The sequence below is a fragment of the Hibiscus syriacus genome, unplaced genomic scaffold, assembly GCF_006381635.1.
Source record: "Hibiscus syriacus cultivar Baekdansim isolate YM2019G1 unplaced genomic scaffold, ASM638163v2 tig00016850_pilon, whole genome shotgun sequence".
Taxonomy (NCBI): domain Eukaryota; kingdom Viridiplantae; phylum Streptophyta; class Magnoliopsida; order Malvales; family Malvaceae; genus Hibiscus; species Hibiscus syriacus.
The window spans coordinates 17,931-45,205 of NW_024062394.1; the positions used below are offsets into that span (position 1 = coordinate 17,931).

A 27,275-nucleotide genomic window follows, 5' to 3' on the forward strand; every position below is an offset into this window, starting at 1 on the left:
AAGGTTTAGGGGTCATCGAACCCTCATCGTTATCGTTTAGGAGGTGGTCAGAGGAGATTTTTCCCCTCTCTCGGTTAAAAAAAAGAATATACGGGGAAAGAATAGGAACAATATAAAGAAGAGAGAAAAATGAGGCTAGGGTTAGCTTAAAATTATAAAGGAGATATTTATATGATTCCAAAAATGGTGTCGTTTAAAGAGGTTAAGGTTTATGTGTGTAGTACATGGGTTAATTGTGCGAAGGGTCATCATGTTTTTGTAAATTTTCATTTCAATACTAAATAGAAGCTTTTTATGTTTATGATTTGAGCTTTAGATTTTGCTACTTTACATTTTAGTCATTAGGCGTTTAATTGTTCTAATTTGGGTAAATTACTAATTGTAACCATTAATTTATAAATTATTACATGTTCGTCCTTCATTTATGTAATGTGAAAATGTACATGATTTATGCCTTTGAGTGTTGATGTTTTGTTGTGTATTTATTTTAGTCCCTAAACTATTAATGTTATAATTTAGAGTTCTATGTTTGAAGTGTTTTACGTTTAGTCCCTATACTTTTTCATCATTCTATTCTTAATCACTCTCTCTCTCTATATATATTCATTTCATTTTTTATAAAAACTTTTTATAATAGAACTAATTTAATAAAATCAAATTATATTTATTTTTACGAGGAATGTATCCAATGAAGAACGATCCGTTGGAAAACCTCCAAATACCTTATAACCCCCTAAATCCGGCTTTGGCGTCACGACAAAATCTAGGCGGTCACATATCAAATACATATTTCTTTTCGTATTTTTTTATACATATATAAAAATACATTACATAAATTAAAATCCAGATAATAGAGTGGTGCAAAATAACCATTAGAAAGTTTATATAGTAAACAAATAAAGTTCAGATTTTAAACCAAAATACAGGTGATACAATATATCCATACAATAAAATAAACACGTGTCACCAAATTATATATCAAAAGTGGCATACGAAAGTGTACATGTAAACAAAATGGAAAACAATCGATCCTCCTGATGCCAAGTCCACTAGTCTATTGTCGGAGAGTATGTGTAAAGTTGAAAATTAAAGGGTGAGCTAACAAGCTCAGTGTGTTCCTTTGGTGAATGAAGAAGTTCATACAATTATTTCAATGAGTTTTTATTTAAGAGATAAGCTTTTAAAAGTATGGACATAACCCTCATCCGAACACTGAAATATGTAGGTTCCCCGAAACCATACACCCACCTGTACACTCAGAAGAACCTCATACTGAAAGTATGGGCTTACAGAAGGTCAGCCTGTGCACAAAACAGAGGTGCCTACAGAAGGTTATAGTAATTATAGACTAAACTATGCCTGAGATACTTCCTTCCATCATACCCACAATGATAGTGAAAACAAAAATAAATTTATAAATCATTAAATTTTTCATAATTAAATATAAAAATGCGATAACCACTTATCATGTCAGAAATATATACATAAATCAAATATTAGAAATCAGAGCATGCGATAAAACATATGTCATGTAACCAGAATATTTAGTATCATTAGAAGTTTTAAATCAATTCAGATGGATTAGGGGTGTGCATATCCGGGTACCTCATTTTTTTATTTTCAAATTATTAATTTTAAAAAAATATATACACAAATTTAAATGTTCGAAACTTCGAATTACATACTCCAACATCCGAACATAAAATTTAAAAGTTTGAAAAACAAAATCTAATAATCCATTATATTATATATATATATAACTGGGTACCCGAAAAACTTCAATTTTGTGACCCGGGCCTTACCCGGAAAATGTCAGGTCATGTACTTGATCCGGCCGAGTAAATTTTTTAGAAAATTACCTGGTTTTTTAGGTCTGGTTTGGCGGGTCGGGTAGTTTTGCACACCCATAAGATGGATAGTTCAAAACGAAATTATAGCACCAATATGAACACACCTGAACCGGTTTGAGTAGTCTGGTACGATAGCTTACTTTCAGGTTTGCCTATCACGGTTGGTGACAATGTTAGATCATATGAATCAAAAAATTAAGTCAAAATCCTAAAAATAAATAACAAACTCTAAATAGGTAATTTACAGAAACCTACAGGTAGCCCTCGACGGGTTGATCAGTCGGATGGGAAGCACCTGATCTAGTCGACCCTTTGTCATGGGAAACAAAAGTACCATCACGAAAATATAATTCCATATCAAACTCATAATCCAATTCTAAGTAAATAGCAAAATGCTAAAAATACTAAGTATTTTTGGATTAACAGTTCAATTCAGGGCTTTCCGATCAGAATTTGATGAAACGAGTCATAAAATCGGACTTAAAACGTCGAAAAACGTTAAGAGGGAAGTTTTCAGAAAAAAGTCAACGGCAGCGGTCAACGACTACGAGTTAAACAGTGGCGACACAGCTCGGATCGACTTCAGCTGATTCAAGAAAATGGGTTTGGGCCGGTTTAGGAATCAGGTTAGCCAGACGGGTTAAACACGGGTATGTATCGGGCGGGTCAACAGGTCGGTTGACCCTCTTCTAGAAGGTTTCCAGAGCATAAACCACCCCACGCACGGCAGCGACGCGTGGGGGAGAATGCAGAGGTTAGAGCTGTCGAAAAAATTTGTAAAATTAATTAAAAGTTATTTTGAAGCTAATGGGTCACTTGCCAAGCTCATTGTTTTGTTTCAAGTTCCAAGCCACAATCGAGCTTAATTCCTCGTCAGATCATATATCTCAGCCGCAAACTTCCCCCATGGCCTCCGACGAATCCCCTTGTATCGAACATCCCCATTGTTGTTCACCCTGTTCTTACCTCCTTTAGATGCTTCAATTGTTTCAAGTGTATGCAATGGCCAAAAAGGATTGTTTGGGAAAATGGAATTTGATAGCGCTTTATATATGGGTTGTGATGACTTAAAAGAGGGTCAATGACCCTTAATTGGCCATGACGAGAACGCTGGGTCATTCTTGACGGTTAGAATATGCTCAATTTCGTTTGCTAGGAAACTTCCTCGGATGTAGGGGTGTTCATTCGGTTAAAATCGAACCGAACATAAATACCCTTAACCGAATTAAACGAATTTTTTTTAACCGTTAACTGAACCGAACTTTTTTATGAAAGTATTAACCGAACCGAATAAATTTCGGTTAATTTGGTTAATTTTCGAATTAACTGATTTTTTTTAGAATTTTTGAATTTAATATTTTTTAATTAAAAACAATGGAATATAGAATTTTTTTATAACTGATCTCCACTACACTACACTTTTGCTCATGCAGAGTCATGCTCCACGCCTCCACCTGGGGTAGAAAGCCAGAAACTTTGAATCCCACACCCTCTCTCGCTATCTCCTAACGAAGCTTTGCTTTTTACTGTAAAACATAGTATGCATGTGAGTGTTGCATTCAGCCACACACCCTTTTTCTCATGGGAAAATGGACATAACTTTAACAGAACAAGCAGATCAGGAATGTGCCCATACCTTACACAAATCAATGTAAAAAAAATTGATAACCGAGGAGCAATTAAAAGAAGTGAGAGACAACATATTATAGGATGAACAAAATATTAATAAATATTTAAGAGTTAATTCGATTAATTAATCGATTTCGAACCGAATTAACCGTTAATCGAATTTTAAAAAGTTTCTTAACCGTTAACCGACCGAACTAATTCGGTTCAATCGGTTAACTAAATTAGTTCAAAAATTTGAATACCCCTACTCGGATGCAATGAAGAACATGAATTCGAGATGTTGCATGTTGTTTGAGCAGCTATTAATGAAAACAACATCATTTTCATGGTAATTAAGTTTATTTTGCTTTATTTTATTTCCACGTTAGCAATTACATAATGTTTCTCAAAGTTTTAGTGGGGGAATCCAAATATTGACAGGGTGCATGCATGATGAGTTTCTTTTGTTTCGCGGCTCTATAGTGTAGTGGTTAGCTTATTAATTTGAATTTTGAAGATTTCACCTTTCCATGTTGCAAATACCTGCCTTTCCTTAATGCTTTTTCACTGTTATAAATTCCTTATTTTCAAAAGAAGTATAAAAAATATATATAGTAAATGAGAAGTAAGGGTCGATCACACAGAGATTTTATAGTTTCTGATTTAGAAATATAAAAGTTATTTTGAAGCTAATAGGGTCACAATAAATGGTTATAACATAAATGGTTATTCGACCTACATAGACACGTGTTTTGTTTATATTTTCTTAAAATTTTTATTTTAAAAAATTTAAAAAAATATATTTAAAAATCAATTTCTTTTGTTAAAAAAACAATATCCAATCCCTGTTTACCTATCAGCTCCCCTAATACTCGCCCCTCCCCTCTCACCCCGTCATGGTTTTCAGAACCGGACCGGTTAGCGAATCGGTCATGCTATCGGTTCACTGGTTCAACCAGTTGAATCGGTCTGATCGGTCGGAAGAATCGGACGACGTCATAATTATTTAAAAAATTAAATAAAAATACCAAAAATATTTAATAAAAAATATTTTTTTATATCACAAGTCATATTCAAAGCAACTCATAACATATATAAGTTAAAAACCATAAAATCAAGTGAAACAAAATGATTCAAATTAACTACAACATAATATTTAAGGTAAAATATATTAAATAATAAATATAATTATATAACTATAATTAAAAAATAAATTTGGGGTTAAAAAAATCATAACAAAATTATATAACTATTCTTTCACTTCAATCAAGCTCGAATTTTAGGATTCAATCGAGCTTCTAATTTTTTTTTTTTGAGTTCAAGCCTTTTTGAGTTCAAGTTTCAATATTATATTTCGAGTTTGAGTTGAACTTGATAATTTTTAGCTTGTGAGTTTGAGTTGAGCTTACTTTTAAAGTTTTCAAGTTCGAGTCGAGCTCAGCAATACTCGAGTTCGACTTGACTCGTTTAACAAACGACGTTGTTTGGTTTATTTTTTTTTTTTAAAATAAAAATCTCGGTTTTTTCCAGTTTTCAGCCGATCCGGTTCGAACGGTTCAACAATTCTGGCCGGTTCACTAATAGCGGTTCAACCGGTTTAGATTGAATCGAACTAAATAACAATTTCTGATTAAACCGGTTGAACCGGCCGATCCGATCCGATTTTTAAAACAGAGCCCCCCACCCTCGTCGGCTGAAAGAACAATACATTTTCCCTATAGAACATCGTCTACACCCTAATTAGATCTCCCTCCCAATTAAATCCCGAAACACCTATATTACCCCTACCTCGTGGGATTAAATCTTGTTATATTGCGATTGAATATAGGGTTAGCAATTTAGGTATTTAGGAGCTTGGGTGACAACAACGATGATGATCAGTTAGTGGCTGGTTCGATAATAAATATGGTGAAGGGTGACCAAAGATAACCGACGACGGTTAGAAATGAGATTTAAAATATGAGATTTTGGGTTTTATTATGATTTAAAAAAATATATATTTTTTAAAAATAAATAATAATACTTTCAAAAAGTTGAAATAAAAATTTTAAAAAATATATATAAACGCGACATGTGGTAGATAACAGTATTTTTTAACGATTGTTACTATGTATGCACTTAAAAAATAACATTAAAATTATTAGACACCTAATTCTTTAAAGTATCTAAAATTAACGAAAGGATAAAATTGTAGAACTCCTTTTTCCCCATTAAAGCTATATTAATGTTTTAACGTAAAAAGTGGATGTATTTGTTCCCATATGTAATGGGGTAAGGGGAGGTAAAATAGTAGGCTACCCCCAAAATCAGATTGAGAGCAGCTTCCGTAGAAGACCTCCGAATTATAAAATGCCCTCCGTAAGACTCAATCCCACGACCTGGTTAAGAACCTTAACATACATCGATGTAAATAGATATTTTATATTTTTATATTTTTCATAACTAAACACCTTAACATACATCGATGTAAATAGATATTTTATATTGAATATTTTGACGATAAAATCTCTCATTTGATGATAACAACGATAACATCATGAATCATTAAAAAAAATTCGTTTAACTTACACCGACATAAATAAATATTTTATGAAACTAAATGTTGAGCGATCGCTTTTTTTTCCCGACATATTCAATAGAATATTTAAAAAAATATCTTACATTAGTATAAATAATTTAATAATATTCTACACCATAAATAATAGGTTTAACTACTTCAAATACCACTAACCTTTAAGCGTTGACTCATTTATACCACCAACGTTTTAATTTTGTCAATTTTAACACTAACGTTTACTTTTAAGTGCAATTATATCACTCCGTCGTTAATGATTTAATGACACGATGGCATAGCAACGACATGATGTTACGTCATTGTCGTGAATGCCTCATCCAAACGACATCATTTTGACGTTTTTGTTTTAGTGTTCAAAAGACCCAAAGTGACGTCGTTTTGCTTGAACCCTAATTTTCCTAGGACTAAACTCAAATTTTCCCATTATCTTTTTTCTCTTCTTCCTCCTCATCTTCGTTTGCATCTCTTTTTTCATGGTTTTCTTGGCAACCAAATAGATTTTCCCGACAAACTTAAGGTCTTCGATTATGTCAAGGCTTATGCAAATCACTTCAAACAAGGGTTTAGCGGTGTGCCAAATATCCCGAAATTCCCTTTGAACAAGGGTCCCGAAGCATTTCACGGCAAAGTGATACACTCCATGCACTACACGGCCATGGAAGATGAAAAAGCAGTGGAATTCATCAAAGGCAAATGAGTCATCGTTGTTGGGTTCCATAAATCCGCACTGGACATCGCCATGGAGTGTTCTATAGCAAATGGGATGGATAATCCATGCACGGTTTTATACAAGACAACACACTGGAACCTCCCTGATTGTCTTCCATGAGAGCTTTCATTGGCGCATATGTATCTTACTTGTTTCTCAGAGCTCATGGTTCATAAGCCCGATGAAGCGCTTCTCCTTGGTCTTTTAGCCACAGTTCTTGCACCTCTTGTCAACTTCAAATCAAATGGCATGGCGTTTGTATATTTTTTTCACTTTTGGTTATTTGAAAGAGATGGGCGTGTTCGAAATTTGTGGAGAGTGACATAAGAAGGAAGCTTCGTTTGGCGAAGAATGGCATCGTACCAATTTCACAGTTTCCTCTATGAAATATGTTTGGTTGCCAAGAAAACCATGGAAAATGAGATGTAGATGAAGATGAGGAGGAAGAAAGAGAAAAAAATAATGGGAAAATTTGAGTTTAAGTCTATAAGAAAATTAGGATTTAAGCAAAACAACATCATTTTGAATCTTTTGAGCACTAAAACAAAAATGTCAAAACGATGTCGTTTAGATGAGGCATCAACGTCAGCGATGTCATTCCATTGCAATGTCATCGTGCCGCTAAATCAATAACAGCTGAGTGACATAATTGCACTTAAACTACTAAAATTGGTAAAATTAAAACATTTGTGGTATAAAGGAGTAATCACTTAAAGATTGATGATATTTGAAATAGTTGACCCTAAATAACAATTCTACTTTTTTTCCACAATGAATAATATTAAATCTCGTAATAAATGAACTTGGGTTTATGATACATAAAGATGGGGGTGTAGATGAAGACGTTACACATCGTATAAAGGCGGGATGGCTAAAGTGGAGGGCTGCTACTGGAGTTTTGTGTGACAAGAAGGTGCCTCTAAAACTAAAGGGAAAATTTTATAGAATGGCAATAAGACCAGCGCTGCTGTATGGATCAGAATGTTGGGCAATCAAGAAGGATCACGTAAGAAGGATGGAGGTCGCAGAAATGAGAATGCTTCGATGGACATGTGGTAGGACTCTGTGGGACATGGCACCTAACTCTGCTATTAGGATGTACTTGGGGGTGGTGCTTGTATCCGAAAAATTGAGGGAGGGAAGACTACGGTGGTTTGGGCATGTCCTTAGGCGACAACCGTCGGATGCGGTCAGGAGGGTAGAGTCGATTACAGTCGACGGTATCAGAAGGAGAGGACGACCAAGACGGAAGTGGGAAAACTGCTTGAGATCTGATTTGAAGGAATTAGCCCTTACCGAGGACATGACCTCCGATAGGAAAGTATGGAGACTTAAGACCAGGGTAGTTGAGTAGTGCGGTTCACAGCCATAGGGTGTAACATCTCTGTCTTCTTTTTAATGTCTTTGTAGTACTTTCCATGACTTCTACTTTATACATGTTTCTGTCATTGAAATGTATGAAGGCTTAGAACTAAGGTATCGGAGTAGTGTTGCCTTAGTTTAAGAATTAACTCATTTGAATTTATTCTTTCTCGTAGCTTGCTATTATTAACTTCTGTGTATCATTTCTATTCATGTTTCCTCTTTTTGATTTTAGCGGGGTCTTACATTTTCAGTCTATATGCAGAGATTTCTATGTAGGAAATTATTTGCAGGGAATTATTTATATGGATTACTCCCCATTACAGACGCACATATCAAGACTGTTCATCTATGTATTTATTTATTTATTTATACACGCATTTGCATCTTATCTTTATTTTTAATTTTCTGATTGCTGGAGGTCTTCCACGGAAGCTGCTCTCAACCTGGCGTTGGGGTCAACCTACTACCCTACCCCTTACCCCATTGTATATGGGAATCAGGGTTTTGTTGTTGTTGTTGTCGTAATAAATGAACTCCGAATATTCTCTAAAACAATCCTCTCATTATAAAAAAAATGAATAAATAAATTTAAAAATAAACTAATAATCAATTGATCTAGTGTGATAAGATATTAGATTCCTTTAAGTAAAATCAATGGTTCAATCATTGATTTTTACGTATGAAATAAACTAGATTGAGATAATTGTTCTTATAATGAACATCTGTAAAATTTGATATAGATTAAAAAAAATTGAAAAAGAGGAGAATTCAAATGAAATGAATAAAAAATAAAAAGGCAAAACCCAGATCTTCCAACACCAGTCATACGCTCACATTATTATCTTTTCATTTCCCCGTCATTAATTTTTTGCGGCCTTCTTCCTGCCTACATTCTCCTCTCCATTTCACGTTTCAATTTTTATATAACCCTTTAATGTTCTCACCCTTTTCATAGCTTCCTTTGATAAGCTTCCCTTGATTTTTTTTTCTCGGTTCTTTTTGTTTTAGTAAGCAGGTATCTTTTACTTTCCAAAGAAAAAAAATGTTACTTTTTTCTGGCTTGTCTTTCTCAGAAAAAAAAATCAAATCACAACCAACCCAGATCGAGTTTGACTTAAGTGGCTCAGATTCTTGTTTTAATAAGATATTCTAGTAGTTGTAACTTTTTTCTTTTGTTTTTTCCCTTTTAAAATATCGAGAATCCATCTTTTCCAGCTTTGAAAATGGTTGCATGCTCCCCATAGTTGTTTTCTGCTCTCCTAAATTTGGGTCCCATTCCCCCCCCCCTAAAAGCTTCATTTTTTTCTGAACTCCACATGCTCACCAAAACCACTTAAAAAAGAAGATTTTTTTTGTAGTTTTTGTTTATTCATGCATAAAAGATAAATAAAGGAACACTTTTCCCTTTTTCAAATAAATTTCTTTTTTTATCCTATTTTTCTAAAACATTCAGCCACTTTCTCAAATCTTATTGCTTTGGTCAATATGTTTGTGCTCAGTTGTTTATAATGCCCTAAAGGATAGCCTCGGATTCTTTTCTGGTTCACGCCCAAGACGGTATTCTGTGCCGGCTGCTTGATTTTGTGGCTCCTCATTTGTTCTTTTGAGGTATTTCCTTTTCTTGAATGATTGCCATTTCTGTTCTTTTGTTCATCTTGAGCTTTTGGTCTTTGTTTTTTTTGTTGTCAATCCTTTGAAATAGACTTTTTTTTTACCAAATAAACGTTGAAATCCGGTTCCATAACTGTGATGAGTTCATAATTTTTGAAGCTTGTGGTTATAGTGTTTCTGTGAGCTGCACATTTAGGTTAAATATATGTCATATGAGGCTCAATCAGTTAATTACTGCCTTGTTTTTGTTGTGGTTTATTTTGCAGTGACTGCTGTACTGATTTTCCCCCATCTAATTTTGAAGTTCTAAGGCATATGTAAATATGCTTGAGCAGCAGAAATTTCTCTATGGTTCTAGTCTCCTGCTGTTCATCTCTCTTGGATCTTTTCTGTTTGGGGTTGTAATTTCAGAAATACCATTGGGATCCAAACTTTCTGTGGGGGGAAATGATTCATGGGTTTCTTCTAATGGTGATTTTGCAATCGGATTCTTTAGCCGCCCTGATATGCCGAACCGGTTTAGTGTTGCCATTCGTTTCGATTCGAAGTCGATCCCTGTTGATGAACACTCAATGGTTTGGGTCGCCGGGGGTGATGTTACTGTTAGTAACAGCTCCTATTTGGAGCTTCAGATGAATGGAGAATTGGTTCTTTTCGACGCCTTGCAGGGTCAAGAAGTGTGGTCCGCCAAAACAAGCCAGTTATCCGTTGTGGTAGCTTTCCTTCGTGACGATGGGAATCTTATCTTACTGAATGAGAAGAAAGTTGTGGTTTGGCAAAGCTTCGATTATCCAACCAATACTCTTCTTCCTGGTCAGAGACTTTCTCCCTTTAGAACGTTGAGAGCTGCGAGCCAAAACGGTGTTTCGAGTTTATATAGCCTCTACATGAATGTTTCTGGTCAGCTACAGTTAAGGTGGGAAAGCAGCATCATCTATTGGAGCATTGGAAGGCCTTCTCAATCGAATGTCAATGCTATTCTGACTTCTTATGGGAGCCTGCAACTTGTGGCTCCAACCTCTGGACCTCTATGGTCTGTGTATGGAGAAGATCATAATGACACCGTGAAATTTAGGTTTCTCCGGCTGGATGTGGATGGTAATTTGCGGTTATATTCATGGATGGACGTTTCACAAACATGGAGGTCGGTTTGGCAAGCTGTTGAGAATCAGTGTAATGTCTTTGCAACTTGTGACCAGGGAGGCATCTGCGCATTTAATGAATCCGGTTCCCCTGTTTGCACATGCCTGTTTTCCCATATGGTCCACTCGAATACAAAATGCTTGTTTTCATCTCAGCATGGCTGCAAATCAGGGTCGATTCTGGTTGAACATGCCGATATGTTTCTTTACGGAATTTACCCCGTCAATGATTCCATCTCCGTAACTAGTTTAGACAAATGCAAAAGGATGTGCCTCAGTGACTCGAGTTGTACTGCTGTAACCTTCACAAATGATGGCAGTGCAAAATGCAGGATGATGAAAACTCAGTACATTAGCGGTTATTTAGATCCATCTCTTAGTTCGACCTCTTTTGTCAAGACGTGTTCGGACCCCATGGCTGCTGACCCCGTCTTCCCCTTGAAGTCTCCGCCACGAGCACGTAATGAGTCTTATAATATTTGCATTCCTTGTCTAGTTGGAGCAGCCTCGGGCACAATTTTTATGTTTGTTGTGATTCAGTTGGCATTAGGATTTTACCTTTACAAAAGAAGAAACACTTATAAGAGGCTTGCTTCTTTAGCTTATTCCAGCCCTGGTTCCAAATGTCTGATCATGTTATCCTTCACCGAGATCAAGGACCTTACGGAGAATTTCAACCACCGAATCGGGCCAAAGATGTTCAAAGGTGCCTTACCCGACAACCAGCCAGTTGCAATCAAAGAGCTCGAAGCAACCATTGAAGCTAGAAAATTTCGAGTTGCATTGTCAAAGGTTGGAAGCATTTATCACAAAGGACTTGTCAAGCTGGAAGGCTATTGCTGTGAGTCGGATCGGAGGTATTTAGTCTACGAATATGCCGAGAATGGCTCTGTGGAGAAATTCATAGAAGATTCGACACTGGCCGAGAGACTGACCTGGAGAAAGAGAAAGGAAATTTGCCTAAGCGTGGGTCGAGCCATATTTTATTTGCACACGGGGTGTCGAGAATTTGTATGCCATGGAAACCTGAAATGCGAAAACGTAGTTCTCGATGAAAACCTGGAGGCGAAAGTGAGTGAATTTGGATTGGGGATGCTTTATGGTGAGGCAGCCTCCAACATGGCTTCAGCTCAGAAAGATGTGGAGGATTTTGGTAAGATGGTTTTGACACTGGTTAGTGGCCTTAAAGAAGCCAATGATGTGTTTGATTGGGCTTATAAGGAATGGTTCGAGGGTCGTCCGGGGAACGTAGTAGATAAGAGACTCGAGGACGAAGTCGATCCCGATGAACTCGAACGTGTGTTGAGGATTTCGTTTTGGTGCCTTCAAGTGGATGAACGTTTGAAACCTTCAATGGGGGAGGTAGTGAAGGTGTTGGAAGGCTCACTGCCTGTTGATCCTCCTCCACCGCCATTTAGTTGTCGGAGATCACGGAGGGAGGAGGAAGACTCGTCGGAGTTAGGTTCAGTCAAAGACATAGGAATGTAATGTAAAAAGTGATGATTTCCTTTGATTTTTGTTTCCCAATCTTGTACGGTAGGACTAACCTTGGCAGTAATGAGACTTTGAGGGCATGCCATTTTTTCCCCATATACGGTCTGTGTCAATTGGTCATGTATTTTTCTGCAGCATTTTGGATTGGCTTGTACAAGTGGGCTCTCATATCTGGCTAATGCCCCCATTGGTGGGATAAGATAGATCGTCATGTGGACGTGATGAGTTTGTCTTGCACTATAATATTTACCGTGAATCCCAAATTATTTTTTTAAATGGTATAATGAGCTAATTTTTTCACCCACCTGGTCTATTGGGCCAATTTTATCGGAGATTACCTGGCTCCAATTTTACCGGAGTACTACTAATTTTTGTTTTGAATTATCTAATCTTCATTTCCTTCATCTAAATATAAAAATAAATGATTTAAAAAATTATATATAAATTACCGACATAAAAAAAATAAATGATTTTTTTAAATAGAAGAAACTAAGTTTATTCAAAATAGGAAATATCTCAAGTTACAAGGAAGATTTACAATCATAATCGTAAATTAAACATATAATTATGTCAACTTCCTAAAAACATTGAAAAAAACTAGCAAATTAAGATCACATAAGCACCATACAAGAAAATATTAAAAATCTAACAAAAAACTCGAACAAAGATATATACAAACAGAACTAAACAGATTTGACAAGCGAACCACAAAAAGGAATCAAGCTATTGAAAGAACACTGAAAAATCGTAAATCAGCTCGAGCGACGTGAAAAGCTACCTACGAACACAAATCGGGTATCCAAACCCAATCTGAGGGCCCAAAATAAGAAGATTAACAAGATATCAGATAAACGTCATTTTAGTTAGTTGTTGCGATGTCAAATCAACCATTAGGAAAAGATAAATAAAAAAAAGGTAAAACAACAAAAAATCATGTCAAAAAACATAAGAAAACGTATCATACAGACAAACTTATTTAAAATATATATAAAAAGAATTGTGATATAAGAAAAGAAAAGGATAATAAAGAACACCGGTAGTTGGCAACAACATTAAAATTGATGCTGTAGCCGATCAACAAAGATAAAAAAGAAAAGAGATGAGCGGCACATCAATAAAAATAAATAAATTTTAATGACTAAGACCATATATAACATGAAGAGGAAGATTTATAAGTTTTTTTTTATATAAGAAGTGTTTTTTTAGGTGTATTATAATATATTTTTTATTTTCTTAATTGGGAATCTATATATAATGATCGAAAAAAACTACTGAACGATATAATATATTACGAGAAGATGGTCGAATGAAGCGATATCCTCTTACTTTTATACATATAAAAGATATCGTATCGTCCGACTGTCTTCTTCAACACCTTGGGAATTTATACATATAAAACACCTTATGGTCGAAAATCCATAAATACTGAGGCCTCCAAAACATCAAAATGTTTCTCTGGCTCTTAGGAAAGAATCGAACAATGACAAATGCGGAAAGGAAGCGTCGACACATCACCGGAAATAGTAGTTGCACGGTATGCTTTGCGTCGGTGGAAGACACAAATCATTTACTGTGTACATGTCCCTCGGCAGTAACAATCTGGTCGGCAGTTGTCAAAAAAGAAAAACTACAGGATTTTCTAGAAATGGAGACATCTTCATGGCTAAGCTTAAATCTCGGTAAAGCACAAGAGTTTGTAGGAGCGGTGGAACATTGGGACATAATGTTTGGGGCAATAGTATGGAATATATGGTTACATAGGAACTCCATAGCTTTTGACACACCCCTAGAAGACAGAAGAACGGTGCTGGAGCGGAGCAGACACCTTTGGGTAAATACATGTAAAGCGATAGAATCGGAAGAACATCTAAGGGGAGCCCACACTCAACAAATAGTAAGATCAATATCTTGGAAACGACCACCTGAAGGCTGGTTGAAAATTAATTCGGATGGAGCCAGAGATATGAGAACAGGAAGAGCATCGTGCGGGGGAATCATCAGAAACCATGAAGGAGCATGGATGATGGGGTTCACTAAATTTGTAGGAGCGGTGGAACATTGGGACATAATGTTTGGGGCAGTAGTATGGAATATACATTTTGCTTTGTGGTTTACCTCCTTTTCGGGGAGGTCTGCATCGGTTCATAGACATAATGGGAGTTGTAACTTCTAATGGATCTTTCATTTTGTATTCAACCTCTCTTTGTTCACTCTAACTTTCTGTTTTTTCCTGTGCAGAAACCGAACAAGGAATCACACGCGCGATTATTCACTCCGTTGTTGAGTTTAAGAGGGATCCTTGCCTCCTTGGCCTAAAGTTTCTGATAATGCAAAAGACCTTGTGAAGAAGATGCTCAATCCTAATCCAAAGCGGCGACTTACAGCTCAGCAATTCTTGGGTAAATTTAGTTCTAATGGTAAAGGTTGTCTGTTCATGGAGCTTTTTACTTGAAACTGAATTGTTTCTAAATTCAGACCACCCTCGGTTGCAAAATGCAAAGAAGGCTCCTTGGGTGAAACCGTGAAGGCAATGCTCAAGCAATTCTCTGTAATGAATAAGCTCAAGAAAAGAGCTCTTGGGGTAATGCTCCGATTCGTTTTTCTGGGAATACAGCCTAAATACAGCTAACCATTCATTAGCTTTTTAACATCTACCGTAGTTGTTTTTGGAACATCTTATACTAATAGGTAATAGCTGAGCATCTTTAGGTCGAGGAAGTTGCAGGCATAAAAGAGGGGTTCCAAGTGATGGATGCTAGCAGTAGAGGCAAGATTAACATTGATCAGCTAAGGGTTGGGTTACATAAACTTGGCCATATATTATTTCTGATGCAGATCTTCAAATACTAATGGAAGCAGTAAGTTCTACCCTGAATTTTGTGTCTGTTTTATGTTCGATCTTTGTCGAGAAGGCTTAAAAAAGTGTGAGATTAGTGTATCGATGCTACAAGTTTGAATGTCTGCATAATTTGACGACACTTTGCTACAACAGTATTGTAAGTAAGAGTATGTGCATGGGTAGCAATTGTTGTACTGACCACAGAAGAACCCATTTGAAACCTGTGCATTGTCATTATATCAGAAGAGTATGTTCATTTTGAAGATACCAAAGTTTTTGAATCTTTTGGAGAAATTGTAACTAAACTTTTCATCATTTTAATATTTTCTTCACAGGGTGACTTCAATGGAGATGGATATTTGGACTACGGAGAATTTATCGCCATCTCGGTTCACCTGAGAAAGATAGGCAATGGCAATCACCTTAAAAAGGCGTTTTGAGTTTTTCGATAAAAATCAAAGTGGTCATATTGAGATTGAGGAACTAAGAGATGAATTAGCGGATGATCTTGAAACAAACAGTGAAGAAGTCATTAGTGCCATCATGCGTGATGTGGATACAGACAAGGTAATGTTTTCCTTTGCTTTCTTCCCGGCATGCTGTTCTGATGTTCGTATACGTCTTGTTCTCGAGTAGAAAACATGATATGGTTCATAATGTATGATGGTTTTCTGATATCTGAACTCATGTCCATGCTTAACTCAAGCCAAATTCTTTTTGATGAATCAGCAGGACGGGAGAATAAATTATGATGAGTTTGTGGCACTGATGAAAGCCGGTACAGATTGGAGAAAAGCGTCAAGGCAATACTCACGAGAGCGGTTCAACAAACTCGGTCATAAATTGATGAAGGATGGATCATTGCAGTTGCATCTTGTTCCTAGATGACCCAACACAACAAACTTTTCTTGATGATACCCTTCATTAAGGGATGCTGTCCTTGATCATCTATTCACATATTGAGAAAATGGGGTTCTCTCATATTTATTGTAAATCATCTTTGTTGTATATCCCACAGTTGAACCATGTCTATGATGTAGTTAGCCTTGGTTGTATATCCCATAGTTGAACCATGTCTATGTATGTAGTTAGACTCATATTAAGTAGCATAAAAAAGGGAAAGATTAAGAATGTGGGGTAAGCCATGATTACAAATGTAGCAGTGAAAGCAAATCATAAAAAACATGACAGGTTGCTAAAGGTAGTCTCTTGTCCTTTGATCAACCGGATGATCATGTTTTACATGATGCTTTTAGCATCAATGGTAAGTTTTTCATGTTGGGGTCTCATAAAATCTACTGAAATATTAGCTTTTGGAGAAGAGACGTCGAGTTTTAAATTCAAAAGCCTGTAATTAGTGTATCTCATATGCTTTTGCAGACGGTGGACTCCTTTGTGCCTTTTCTGTTGCAATGCCTTTTGACCATTGTAGATACTGCAGAAACCGGAAAGCATGCGCGCGTTATTTCCGGGATCAAAATTTATCCTAAAGTTCCCACCGTTTACCACGTATGAAAACAGTCATTGATGCTTATCTTGGTGGAATAGCTACCACTTCATCTAACACTAACATGTCGAATTCTCAAGGGAGGGGCGTTGTTCTACTTAGATGTTCCGAGTTTGAGCATCTGTGTTTGCATTTTTAATGACTGTGAAAGATTTTAAACAGATATTACCTTGTAATCACCTCGGACTACTAAAAATTAAATTTAACCAGGGTAAGGGTAATTAGTAACATACATGATTTAGGTTTTCCATTATGAGTACTTCCCCTATGAAGCACACTTGCATCAAAATGGTTCACATATGTATGATTCTTCACTTCATTTCCTCTTGCTTTGATTCCTCATTGGGAGGTTGAACCGCCGGAGGGACTCCACCATCGATGCAACTTCTACACTTGCTTTCTATCCATCCTTCAATGTCATTCTCCCCATTCCCACCGAGATGCCTTCCACCTGCAATAACACCTACGATAGTTATCACAGCCAGCACCACGATCAGGGTTTCGATTCCCTCACATTAGGAGGCGCCTTGAATACGAGCACATATTGACCAGGTACCCTTGCTTCCATAGCTACAATGACGGCCAAAGTAAACTAGATGTGCTGGTAAACTCAGTGAAGTCTTGCAGACATGCAAGTGAAGGGGAAAACAAAGAAACAATATGAAATAATGTGGAGAGGAAGAAGTAAATAGCAGTATATATATAAAGGGAAAAGGCACATTTTCAGTCCCACTATTGGGCACATTGGATCTCCTTTGTTGTGATTATTTCTCATCCAACTTTTGGTTACTTTATCTAGTTTTGTTTAGGGTTTAAAACATGATGAGGCTGCTAGGGATGCTCCAAAGCAAGTGAAGGATTATATATTAGGACTGAGTTTGTCCTTAGTGATATCACATGTTAATGTTAAGAGTCCCAAGGTGAAACGTATTTTAGCTCATTCAAACTTTCCTAGTTTTTCTGATTCCCTGATGTCTCTTGTAGAGGTTATAACTTCCCTCTCGCAGTTAGGGATAGACAGAGGGGTGCAGGGGTGCGATCGTATTCGCTAGGATTATCAAATTCGTTTATATTTTAGATTTTTTTCTTGTATTTTTTATTAATTATTTAATTTCACGCCTCTGAAATTATTAATATAACTTCTTAAGCCGCACTCCGATATAAATTTCTACGTTCGTCCCTATTCACAGTTTCACTTAACCTGACCCTATTCATCAGTTTGTCTATATAACACAATTTTATACATTTAAATAAAAATAAATAATTGTTACTTCAATATCTAATAGAAATAATATATTTAATATGACACAATTTTATCTGTATAACATTAAAATGATGTTACTTCAGTAAATGATAAAAAAATAAATTTTATTTCAATATTTAATAAAAATTATATATTTAAATAAAGGGTAAATTGCGTGTCTAGTCATCTAATTATTCTCATGATTTTGATTCGGTCATCCAACTATTTTTTAAATCATATATAAAGTTATGTTTTGGTCACCTGTCATTAAAAAATTAATGATGATGTTAATGCGTCACTATAGAAATATTATTATTAAAAAAATCACCTCAACAGTTTTGTTTATTTTTCAATGATGACCGATCAAAACAGAACAAAAATATAATTTTGGATATGATTTAAAAGAATAGTTAGGTGATCAAAACAAAATCACGATAATAATTGGATGACTAAATAAGTTGTTTACCCTTCGATAAATTAGCCGTGAAGGCGGCCCAAATAAACAATCCCACGGTGTTTGGTTGTATTCAACGTTCAAGGAAGAGAAGACTTTGAGAAGGAATACAAGATGAAGTCTTGACGACTTTTGATCCCCAATTCCTCTCTAAATACGCGGAATTCCTAGGGTTTGTCCCTCCCGTCAAATCCCTGATTACCCAGAAAAAGGAAAACCAAATCAGTTCTTCTCAATCTTATCAGTTCGATCCAGCTGAGGGTAATTGAATTAGGATGGGGACTCCACAATTCCCAGATCTCGGAAAACATTGCAGCGTCGAAGATTGTAAACTGATCGACTTCTTGCCTTTCACTTGTGACCGCTGCCACCTGGTTAGTATACCTTCTTTTATTGGTCCTTCAATTCCTTCCCTTTCTTTCATGATTTATAAACCTTGGTAAATCAATTTGGGTATTTTTAAAGATTACCCGGGTTAGCTTCAATACCAGTACATATGTGTTAGGTATGTTTTTAGATTTAGATAATTCATTGACAGTTTAGGCTATTTCTGACTTGGTTTTTTGTTTCTACTTTCTGAAAAGGTAAAGCGAAATGAAAACTGATTAACGATGTGGAAATTACTGGACTGAATCACGAATTTCAACATAATTTATTCTTGGGTAAATTACGCGTTTAGTACTTAAATTATCAGTTTTGATCTATTTTAATACCTAAACTTTCACTTTTTTCTAAATCACAAGTAAAATTTAGTTTTTTGTTTCATTTGTGTATGCTCTTCAAAATTTAATGTTAAGTTTTTGGAAAAAAAGAAAGTTTAGATACTAAAAGGGACTAAAAATGATAATTTATGTACTAAAATTTTTTAATTTTTAACTGAGTAGTAAAATGAAACAAACACTAAATCATAGTTATGGTTTTGAAAAAATTAAAAGTTTAGGTGTTAAAACGGATCAAAACTGATAGTATAGGTACTAAATACATAGTTTACCCTTTGTTCTTTTGCAGTATACATAACTATTTTTTTTTTCAATTTTGCATAACATGCTTCTACTATACAGTAAAGCAGCTTGCTGCTAGAAAGTTTCAGTCAATTGTTAATTGCATCATGTAAAACTCTCTGCATTTAACTTCCACTTCCTGTAAAATGGTATGTGGATAGAATTAGTTCTATTGTTAATCAAGAAAATATAGTCGAAGGGAACCAGTTTCTCTGATTTGCTCCACCAATCTATCTGTTGTATCTTTCCCTCCAAACAAAGTATATCATTCGATTCCATGCAATGCACAGTACAGTACAGTATAGTTTTGTTATTTTTTTTATGTTTAATTCTTCAAAAATATGTTTCGCTTTTGTATCTAATCGAACGTTTTGTTCCTTTAGGTGAAAAGAATTAAGTAGCTAAAGCAACAATCAAATGAACCTTAGAGGTTGACCAGCATCTGCAATTAGCCTTACTAGTAATAACTCCATTGGTTGAAAATGATAGTTCCCTTGCATCGCAGCTTTGCTCGAGATTTTTTTGATTGCTCTCTGGTTTCTTTTTGTTATGTTTCTAGAACGTGTTAGGTTTCAGAATAAGAACTTGCAAAGAATTCATATCAACCAAAAGCTTGGATCCTTTTTTAAATGATTTCTGTGTAGCAGGTTGTTGTTAGCTTAGCCTATTGTTAAGTTGTTTTGGTGAAATTTCTCCGTTTCATTTTGAACAGGTATATTGCCTGGAACATCGGAGCTATATTAAACATTGCTGTCCAAAAGCTGATAAAAAAGATGTCACCGTTGTCGTGTGTCCATTATGTGCTAAAGGAGTTCGCTTGATTCCGGATGAAGATCCGAACATCACATGGGAAATGCATGTTAATACTGAATGTGATCCATCAAATTATGACAAGGTCACAAAGAAGAAAAAATGCCCGGTTCCTGGCTGCAGGGAAGTCTTGACATTTTCGAACACAATCAAGTGTAGGGACTGCACGATAGATCATTGCTTAAAGCACCGTTTCGGGGCCGATCACAAATGTCCCGGACCTAAGAAACCTGGAACCAGCTTTCCATTTATGGGTATTTTAAGCAGGAGTAAGAAAGAAACAAAAACCAACCAAGCTCCTGCTACATCTTCATCTAAATGGGCGACAAGCTTTCTTAATGCAGCTTCAACTGTTCGAGCCTCGGCCGAAGCAAGCATGACCAAATTGGGTAGTGAAATTAGTCAAAAGCTGCAAATTGCGAGGGGCGGAGTTGGGCCGAGTAGCAGCAGCGGTGGGAGCGCAGAGCCAGCCGAGGAGTGCCCCCAATGCGGGGCGAAGTTTTCTTCAGTTGCAACATTGGTGGACCATGTGGAGAAGGTACACGAAAGGAACAACCGGTCTCGAGTCTTTAAGATGTCTATCGACGTCTGCCCCAAGTGCAGTAAAGGGTTTCGCGATCCGGTTGCCCTCGTAGAGCATGTTGAGAGGGATCATGGTGGCATTTCGAAAGCTTGAAGGGTTTTGGACTGCAAAATTTGTGAAATGCATATTGCTGGATAGGTGATCGAATCATCTTGTATTGCTTACATTCTTTTGGTGGAAACTGGAAAGTTGCTTTAAAGAACTCAGCTTCAGATCTAATCATTTCGACTTCCAATCTATTTGTTTCATGTAACCTTAAACTTTAAGGATGCATTTTGTCTGGTTCACAAAATATAATATTATTTATGAAAATCTTATAATCATACTATAATATTATCTATTTACTTTACTTTGGTTTCTTTAGTTTGTAGAGAGATTATAAAATTATTTTTAAAAAATTGTCATTAAGAAAAAATAGAAAAAAATTCGAGATGAGTTGTAAATAAATTGAGAACTTTAATAATATATGAAGGTTTGTGGAGTAATATTTTTAAATATTTTGAGATGAATTAAGAGAAAAAAAATTAACTTCAACCCGATCAATCTTACATGTAACACTCTTAATCCGTATACGTCTCGATATCCGAGTCAAAGATGTCATATCAACTTAAATTCTAAAATTTTCATATTCAGATAACTTGTACTACCTTTAAAGAATCAGTATTTTGTATTGATATACACACTGGAATTTAATTCTGTTTCTTCCTTTGAAAACTAGACTCGAATATGAATCTATCTATATAAAGAACTCATTCTAATTCATTATGTACAATTTATGGTGAATTTTTAAAGTTGACTGACAGAATATGTTTTGTGCAGAATCTGCTGCCCGTTTTTCTTACATTTCCTTGATTAAAATTCATATTTTTTTATACACCTTGAAATTGATCTCCGTTTGTTTTAAACAAAATTAAATTTATATACGAACACAATATATAAAAATCACCTCCAAATAATTTTTATAAAAATTTTTGTGAACTTTCAAACTCACTGCCAAATTCAAGATCTAAGTTGTTTCCATTAACTTCATCCTTAAATTCTTCATTAATTCTTTAAAATCATTAACTCTTTATAATCCTTAAAACATAAGAAATCAACATCTCTTTCATCAACTTAAGATGAACTTAAACATAAACCATAATAATATTTATGTCAAATGAAAGAAGATTTCACGTAGATGATTTTATCCTTCATGTACAAACTTTAATTTCTAACATTAATGGATCAAAAATAAAAAAAAGAACCTTTCTCTCACCTTGAAACATAACCCACGACTGGAAGAAGAAAGCATGAAAGAATTCTTGAATTTTCTATGCATAAGATAACCTTTACACTTTATTTAAAAGATTAAAAATGAATTAAAAATTGTAAAATGACCAAATTGCTTTGAATGAATCCTTTTATTTTTATCTCTATTTTAATATTATTAAAATAATTATAAAATTCTTATCTCTTAATTTTTTATTTTGATCCTTTAATTTTTTAAAATTTCATTTTAATTATTAAATTTTCACTGTTTAGACAAATCTAAAAAATTACACTATTCTGAGTAAAATTTCTCTGATATAAAATATGAAAATAATATTTTCAATCATTTTCTAACACCTTTCTAATTTTCGTAAAATTTCGGCTCTATCCGATTATCCGATTTCAATACCGAATTTTACTGCTTATAGCTTTTAATACAATTCCCGTATCAAAAATCTAATACTCACTAAAATCTATGTTTTAATCTAAATTGTTCATTTACAGACTAAAATATATAACTTTTAAAAATTATAAATTTTGGTTTCTAGACTTTTTAAAGTTTATACTTTAGTCCTTAAACTTTCAAAACTTACAGTTTTGTCATTGATCAAAATTTAGGGTATTACATTACAGTAAACCTAACCTAAAATCTGATTAAAACATTTAACCTTATCAAATTAAAATCCATTGAATTACAATATTTTTTTAAATTAATCACTGGTATTCAAATATATTAACCGATTAATTTAGATTAAATACTATAGAGATAACGAATCCTCCCAACTCAATTTATTACATTTACAAACGTTGAAGTTCGAACCTTTACTCTGCTAAAGGTGGGGTCTCTTAAATTATTCTATAATATTCTGTACCGTCGGATTGAATAAGAGAATGGTTGCCCTTGGATCTGGATGGCTATAAAATTAAACCTCAATTTACGAAGCAATTGGCCACCAAATCTATTCCTCTTTCTGGCAGCTCTATCCCCTTCATCTCTGCTTCTCCTTGACCCGAGACCCGGCCGCCCAGGTTTGTAAAAGATCTGCTTTTTATGACTTAGGTTTGTAAGGATTTGATCCAGATTAGGTTGAATTAGGCCAGAAGATTAGCAGTTTATGGTCTGGTTGATTGATTTTGCGTTCCATATGTTTCATTTTGAAAGTTTGGTTTTTCCCTATCGGTTTTCTTGTTTTGGGTCCTCTTTAAAAATGGAAGCAGATATATAGGGTTTCCTACGTAATTAGGTTTTTTTTTGGGGGGGGTGCAATTTTTAGTTTTTACTGCTTCTAGTTCACTAGGAAACTTAGGAAGTTGATTTTGTTTTCTGCAAAAAAAAAAAAAAAGTGGAACTTTGTAGGTGGGAGTCAGGTTCATTGGTAGGAGTTATTGAATCATACAATACGGAGAGCAATAATGCTGGAAATTGTTTGATAATAAAATTTTGAAATATCCTAGTCTAATAAGAACCAACACTCCTAGTTCAACTGTTCAATGAGGATTTCCCTTAACTTGAAAATATCCAAGTGAGAGACCCAAACTGGACTTGAAAAATACCCTGCAAATCTAGCTTAAAGGTATGTGGAACTATGATGCAAGACGGGTGGGAACCCTAAAATGACCACTGAGATCCCCCTCTGAAATTTATAACAATTCCTACTCAAACACCCAACCTAGCCACCATAAAGAACCAATTTAAATGCTAATAGAGGCTGTTGCCTGTGTGCTCCTTTCTCAACTTCTTTGCTAGGATCCAAATTAATAGAGTGATTTTTTTTCTGAACAATGACTGACTGAAGTTAGCGAGAAATTGATTGGAGGTTTTGTAGCTCACCGTATTTCATAGGGCCTTTTGTGCACATGAGTTATCCGTTTCATAGGTTAGCCTTAGATGTTGGTTGCAATATCTGTGTAATATGATATGTGGAATTAGATATAAAAGATTACATTCCATGTGTTTAAGAAAGACCTAGTTTTCATTCTGTAGAGTCGATCCCAATGACTTTGTTTGTTGATCAGATATTTTCGTTAGTTGGTTCTATTTTGGGTGGGGTTTTAAAACTTTTTTCCATTTGGTTATTTTCCTAGAAACTTGTCTATGCCAGCCAATTGTTTGCTGCAACTTGAATATAAGTCTAAATGCACTAATCTAAGACTATACAATTGGCTGCTTATTCTCACTTCTCTGAACTAATCTCTAGCGATTATCATGAAGTTATTTGTGATGATCATTTGGGATATCCCTGTTAGGATATTGTTTTGCATTAGAAGAGATCAGGTATTGATCGAAAAGGAAGAGAAATGAAAAATGGAGAAGAGTATATAGGTTAGAATGTTACCTTTGAGTCAATCTACACTATTTGCTAATTTTGTTTGTAAGATTTTTCATGTCTCTTTTTTCCTATTTTTTCTTTGGCTATAAGTTTTTGTTGCACCACCCATGCAACTTTTACACATTATGTTAATTTGTTACTATTGCAGCTTGAAAATGGCTGCAAAATATATAATTGGTTCTGTTGCTGCATCTTTTGCCATTGCTTATGCATTCGATAATCTTGTTGCCGATCAGAAGATTTTTGGAGGTAAGCTGCTGTACTTTTTGTAGATTCTGTGTCATTGGCTGTTTCAGGGGGTTTAACAATGGCTTTTCCCCTCCAACTCAGGGACTACACCTCACACTGTTTCAAACAAGGAATGGTGGGAAGAAACTGACAAGAAATTTCAGGCATGGCCACGCACTGCTGGTCCACCTGTGGTGATGAACCCCATCAGCCGCCAGAATTTCATTGTTAAGCCGGGATCCGAATCTGGAAGACCTAATGTATGCTTTTCTTTTGTCAAAGTTTAAGTTTCGATTCACTGTGAAAAGTTGTGGTCTTGAGACTTTACAGTAGTTGTTAGTTTGGAAATTTGTCTGCTTTTTCTTGTGTCGAAACTCGATCTGATCAGAGGATCGTTTGATGACGATGTCAATCGTACTAGATATCAATAAATATGTGAAGCATACCAAACTGTTTTTTTTTTCCATTTCCAGATTTCATCAGCACATAAATTTTGATTCCTTGAATTGCTTTTCTAACATTAGGCTGAGTGAGTATTCACCTTGTCTTGCAAGGGTCATCTTCTATTTCCTTGATGACAATTTACAGTGTTATTTTTTTTAATATGGATTAATGTTAGTTGAATAAGTGAAAATAAACTGTTGAAATTAACAGTAAAAAAATGAGAAGTCAAATCTTTGCATTTCTACCAAACCTTTTCAAAACAATTTTGACTCTCTTTACCCTTTGGTTTCTTTGTGTTGATCTCAAGCTAATAGAAAAACGTGTATATATATCAAACTGACAATCAGGGCCGTAAACAAGTCGAATCAAGTTTGAGTATTGTTGAATTCTATTCGATTCAAAAACTTTGAAATAGAGCTTGTTTCGACTCGAAAACTCGTGAGCCTAACATTGTCAAGCTTGAGTGCTCGACTCAAACTCGAAATCATGAATTGAAGCTCATAAAAGCTCGAAATGGGAAAAAAATCTTAAACTTAACTTAATTGAAACTTCAAACTCGAATTTGATCATAAATACATGAGAACTTTATTCTGCATTTTTTTTTAAAAAAAAATCAACACATAAATATTAATATTATTAATATTTTTAAAAAAATAAGAAAGAAAATTCTAAACAACGGCATTTATGGGAATCGAACCAACATTCACATGGTTAAAAGCGACATGCTCAACCGGCTGAGCTAAGACGGCCAGTCCTGAGATATGTTCAATCATGATATTCTGTTTCGTTTGTAATTATTAAGGTAGTTTGCCTTGAAGAAAAAAGGTGTAGTGATAAAAAAACGTCCCTAACATTAGGTTAAATAGTTGTGTTTGCCCTATTGATTTTTGGAGCATTTTGATATTTAATGTTCTATTTTAAGACGAAAAGATTCATACGTGTACGAAAATTCTAATCAACAAATGATCAATGCTCTAAATTATCCCGGACAACTTAGCGTCAGAAGTTTAGCGGTTGATTGGGTTTACTAGCTTTATGTTTATTTATGTTAATTTTGTGTTATGAATGCTGTATTGGCTCTTAATTAGACTTAGATGCCATTGGGTTTAGGGTACAACTTGTGTGTATAAAAACAGTGCTACAACATCACCAAATAATATTCAACACCTTCCATTGATGTTCATTCTAGTATCAATTAAACAAATCTGCATAAAATTCAGCCAGAAATAAAAACTACTAAACAAGTCTAAAAAATTTCCTCAAAATGCTTATTTATATCAGACTTGTATTCTTCAGCAAGCAATGGCCATAGAGAAGATGAATCTTGATCAGCAAAGAATGGCCGGAAACAAGAAGAATCTAGCTCGCGAACGAATGGCGATAATGAAGGAGATTGTTGAGCAGCAACGAATGGCAATGAAGAAGAAGACTCTTGGACGCTAAGCTCCTCCAATCTAACCGCTGCTTTCCCCCTCAATTCCCTAAGCGCCGCAGCATGCTCCATCAGCTTCTAGATCGGCTCGTCCGATCCAAACTCACCGTTAACACGCCGCTCTTCGATGCCGTGATCGAGCGACGACGACGACGACTCCGCTTCGAGGACCGCGTCGATATTGTCGGTCACGTAAAATCTTCCGGATTTCGATATCGTGACGATGCCGACTTCGACCCCGCACAACGTCGACAGCGCCTTGGCTTTCTTGAACAACCCTTTTCTTCTCTTGGAGAAGGTTACTTGGCGTTTGCTCTCGTCTTCCAGTTTCTTGATTTCGATCCGTTGACGACCTCGGCTGCTCCTTGTTTTCTTCTTCTGAGTAGCATTTGGCATAGCATTATTATCCATGGTGATCCAGAAAACAGAAGAAGATCAGCCGAGGAGAAAGCACGGGGCTTCGAGTTTTATGCTTCTTTAAGCCTTGGGGTTCATTCATTAAACACAGGTTGATTTGGTTTTTATAGTTTACCTAAATAACCTAACTTGCACCAGAAGAAATCTTCTTTCCCCTAAATATTTCCCCCTCTCAAACACCGACTTGCAACTTTAAACTTCTTTACCGTTATTATCAATGCTATTTTTTATTTAAGGAAGTTAGTACTTAAATTATTAATTTTGGTCCGTTTTGAATATAAAAACTTTTAAAAATTTTAAAATCATACTTAAAGTTTACTTTTTGTTTCATTTTAATACCTTCGGTCAAAGTTTAGCGTTAAGTTTTGAATTTTTTTTTGAAAGT

General features: G+C 35.3%; 3 protein-coding genes and 2 pseudogenes across 3 annotated transcripts; all 5 read left to right on the forward strand.

Annotated features, from left to right (window-relative positions):
• Positions 1 to 1,188: 1,188 nt before the first annotated feature.
• LOC120208667 lies at positions 1,189 to 7,171 on the forward strand (annotated as a pseudogene).
• A 2,338-nt stretch (positions 7,172 to 9,509) lies between these two features.
• On the forward strand, positions 9,510 to 12,435 carry LOC120208671 (G-type lectin S-receptor-like serine/threonine-protein kinase SD3-1). The gene is made up of 2 exons (XM_039207888.1): positions 9,510 to 9,715; positions 9,985 to 12,435. Exon 2 carries the CDS (start codon positions 10,042 to 10,044, stop codon positions 12,346 to 12,348), a length of 2,307 nt encoding a protein of 768 aa, XP_039063819.1. The 5' UTR covers positions 9,510 to 9,715; positions 9,985 to 10,041; the 3' UTR covers positions 12,349 to 12,435.
• A 1,399-nt stretch (positions 12,436 to 13,834) lies between these two features.
• LOC120208668 lies at positions 13,835 to 16,081 on the forward strand (annotated as a pseudogene).
• Positions 16,082 to 18,480: 2,399 nt separating this feature from the next.
• On the forward strand, positions 18,481 to 21,071 carry LOC120208673 (zinc finger AN1 and C2H2 domain-containing stress-associated protein 11-like). The gene is made up of 2 exons (XM_039207889.1): positions 18,481 to 18,771; positions 20,111 to 21,071. The coding sequence occupies exons 1-2, from the start codon at positions 18,673 to 18,675 to the stop codon at positions 20,882 to 20,884; spliced, it is 873 nt and encodes a 290-aa protein (XP_039063820.1). The 5' UTR covers positions 18,481 to 18,672; the 3' UTR covers positions 20,885 to 21,071.
• Positions 21,072 to 22,968: 1,897 nt separating this feature from the next.
• Positions 22,969 to 25,061, forward strand: LOC120208674. The gene is made up of 3 exons (XM_039207890.1): positions 22,969 to 23,068; positions 24,518 to 24,618; positions 24,700 to 25,061. Exons 2-3 carry the CDS (start codon positions 24,525 to 24,527, stop codon positions 24,882 to 24,884), a joined length of 279 nt encoding a protein of 92 aa, XP_039063821.1. The 5' UTR covers positions 22,969 to 23,068; positions 24,518 to 24,524; the 3' UTR covers positions 24,885 to 25,061.
• Positions 25,062 to 27,275: the final 2,214 nt, after the last annotated feature.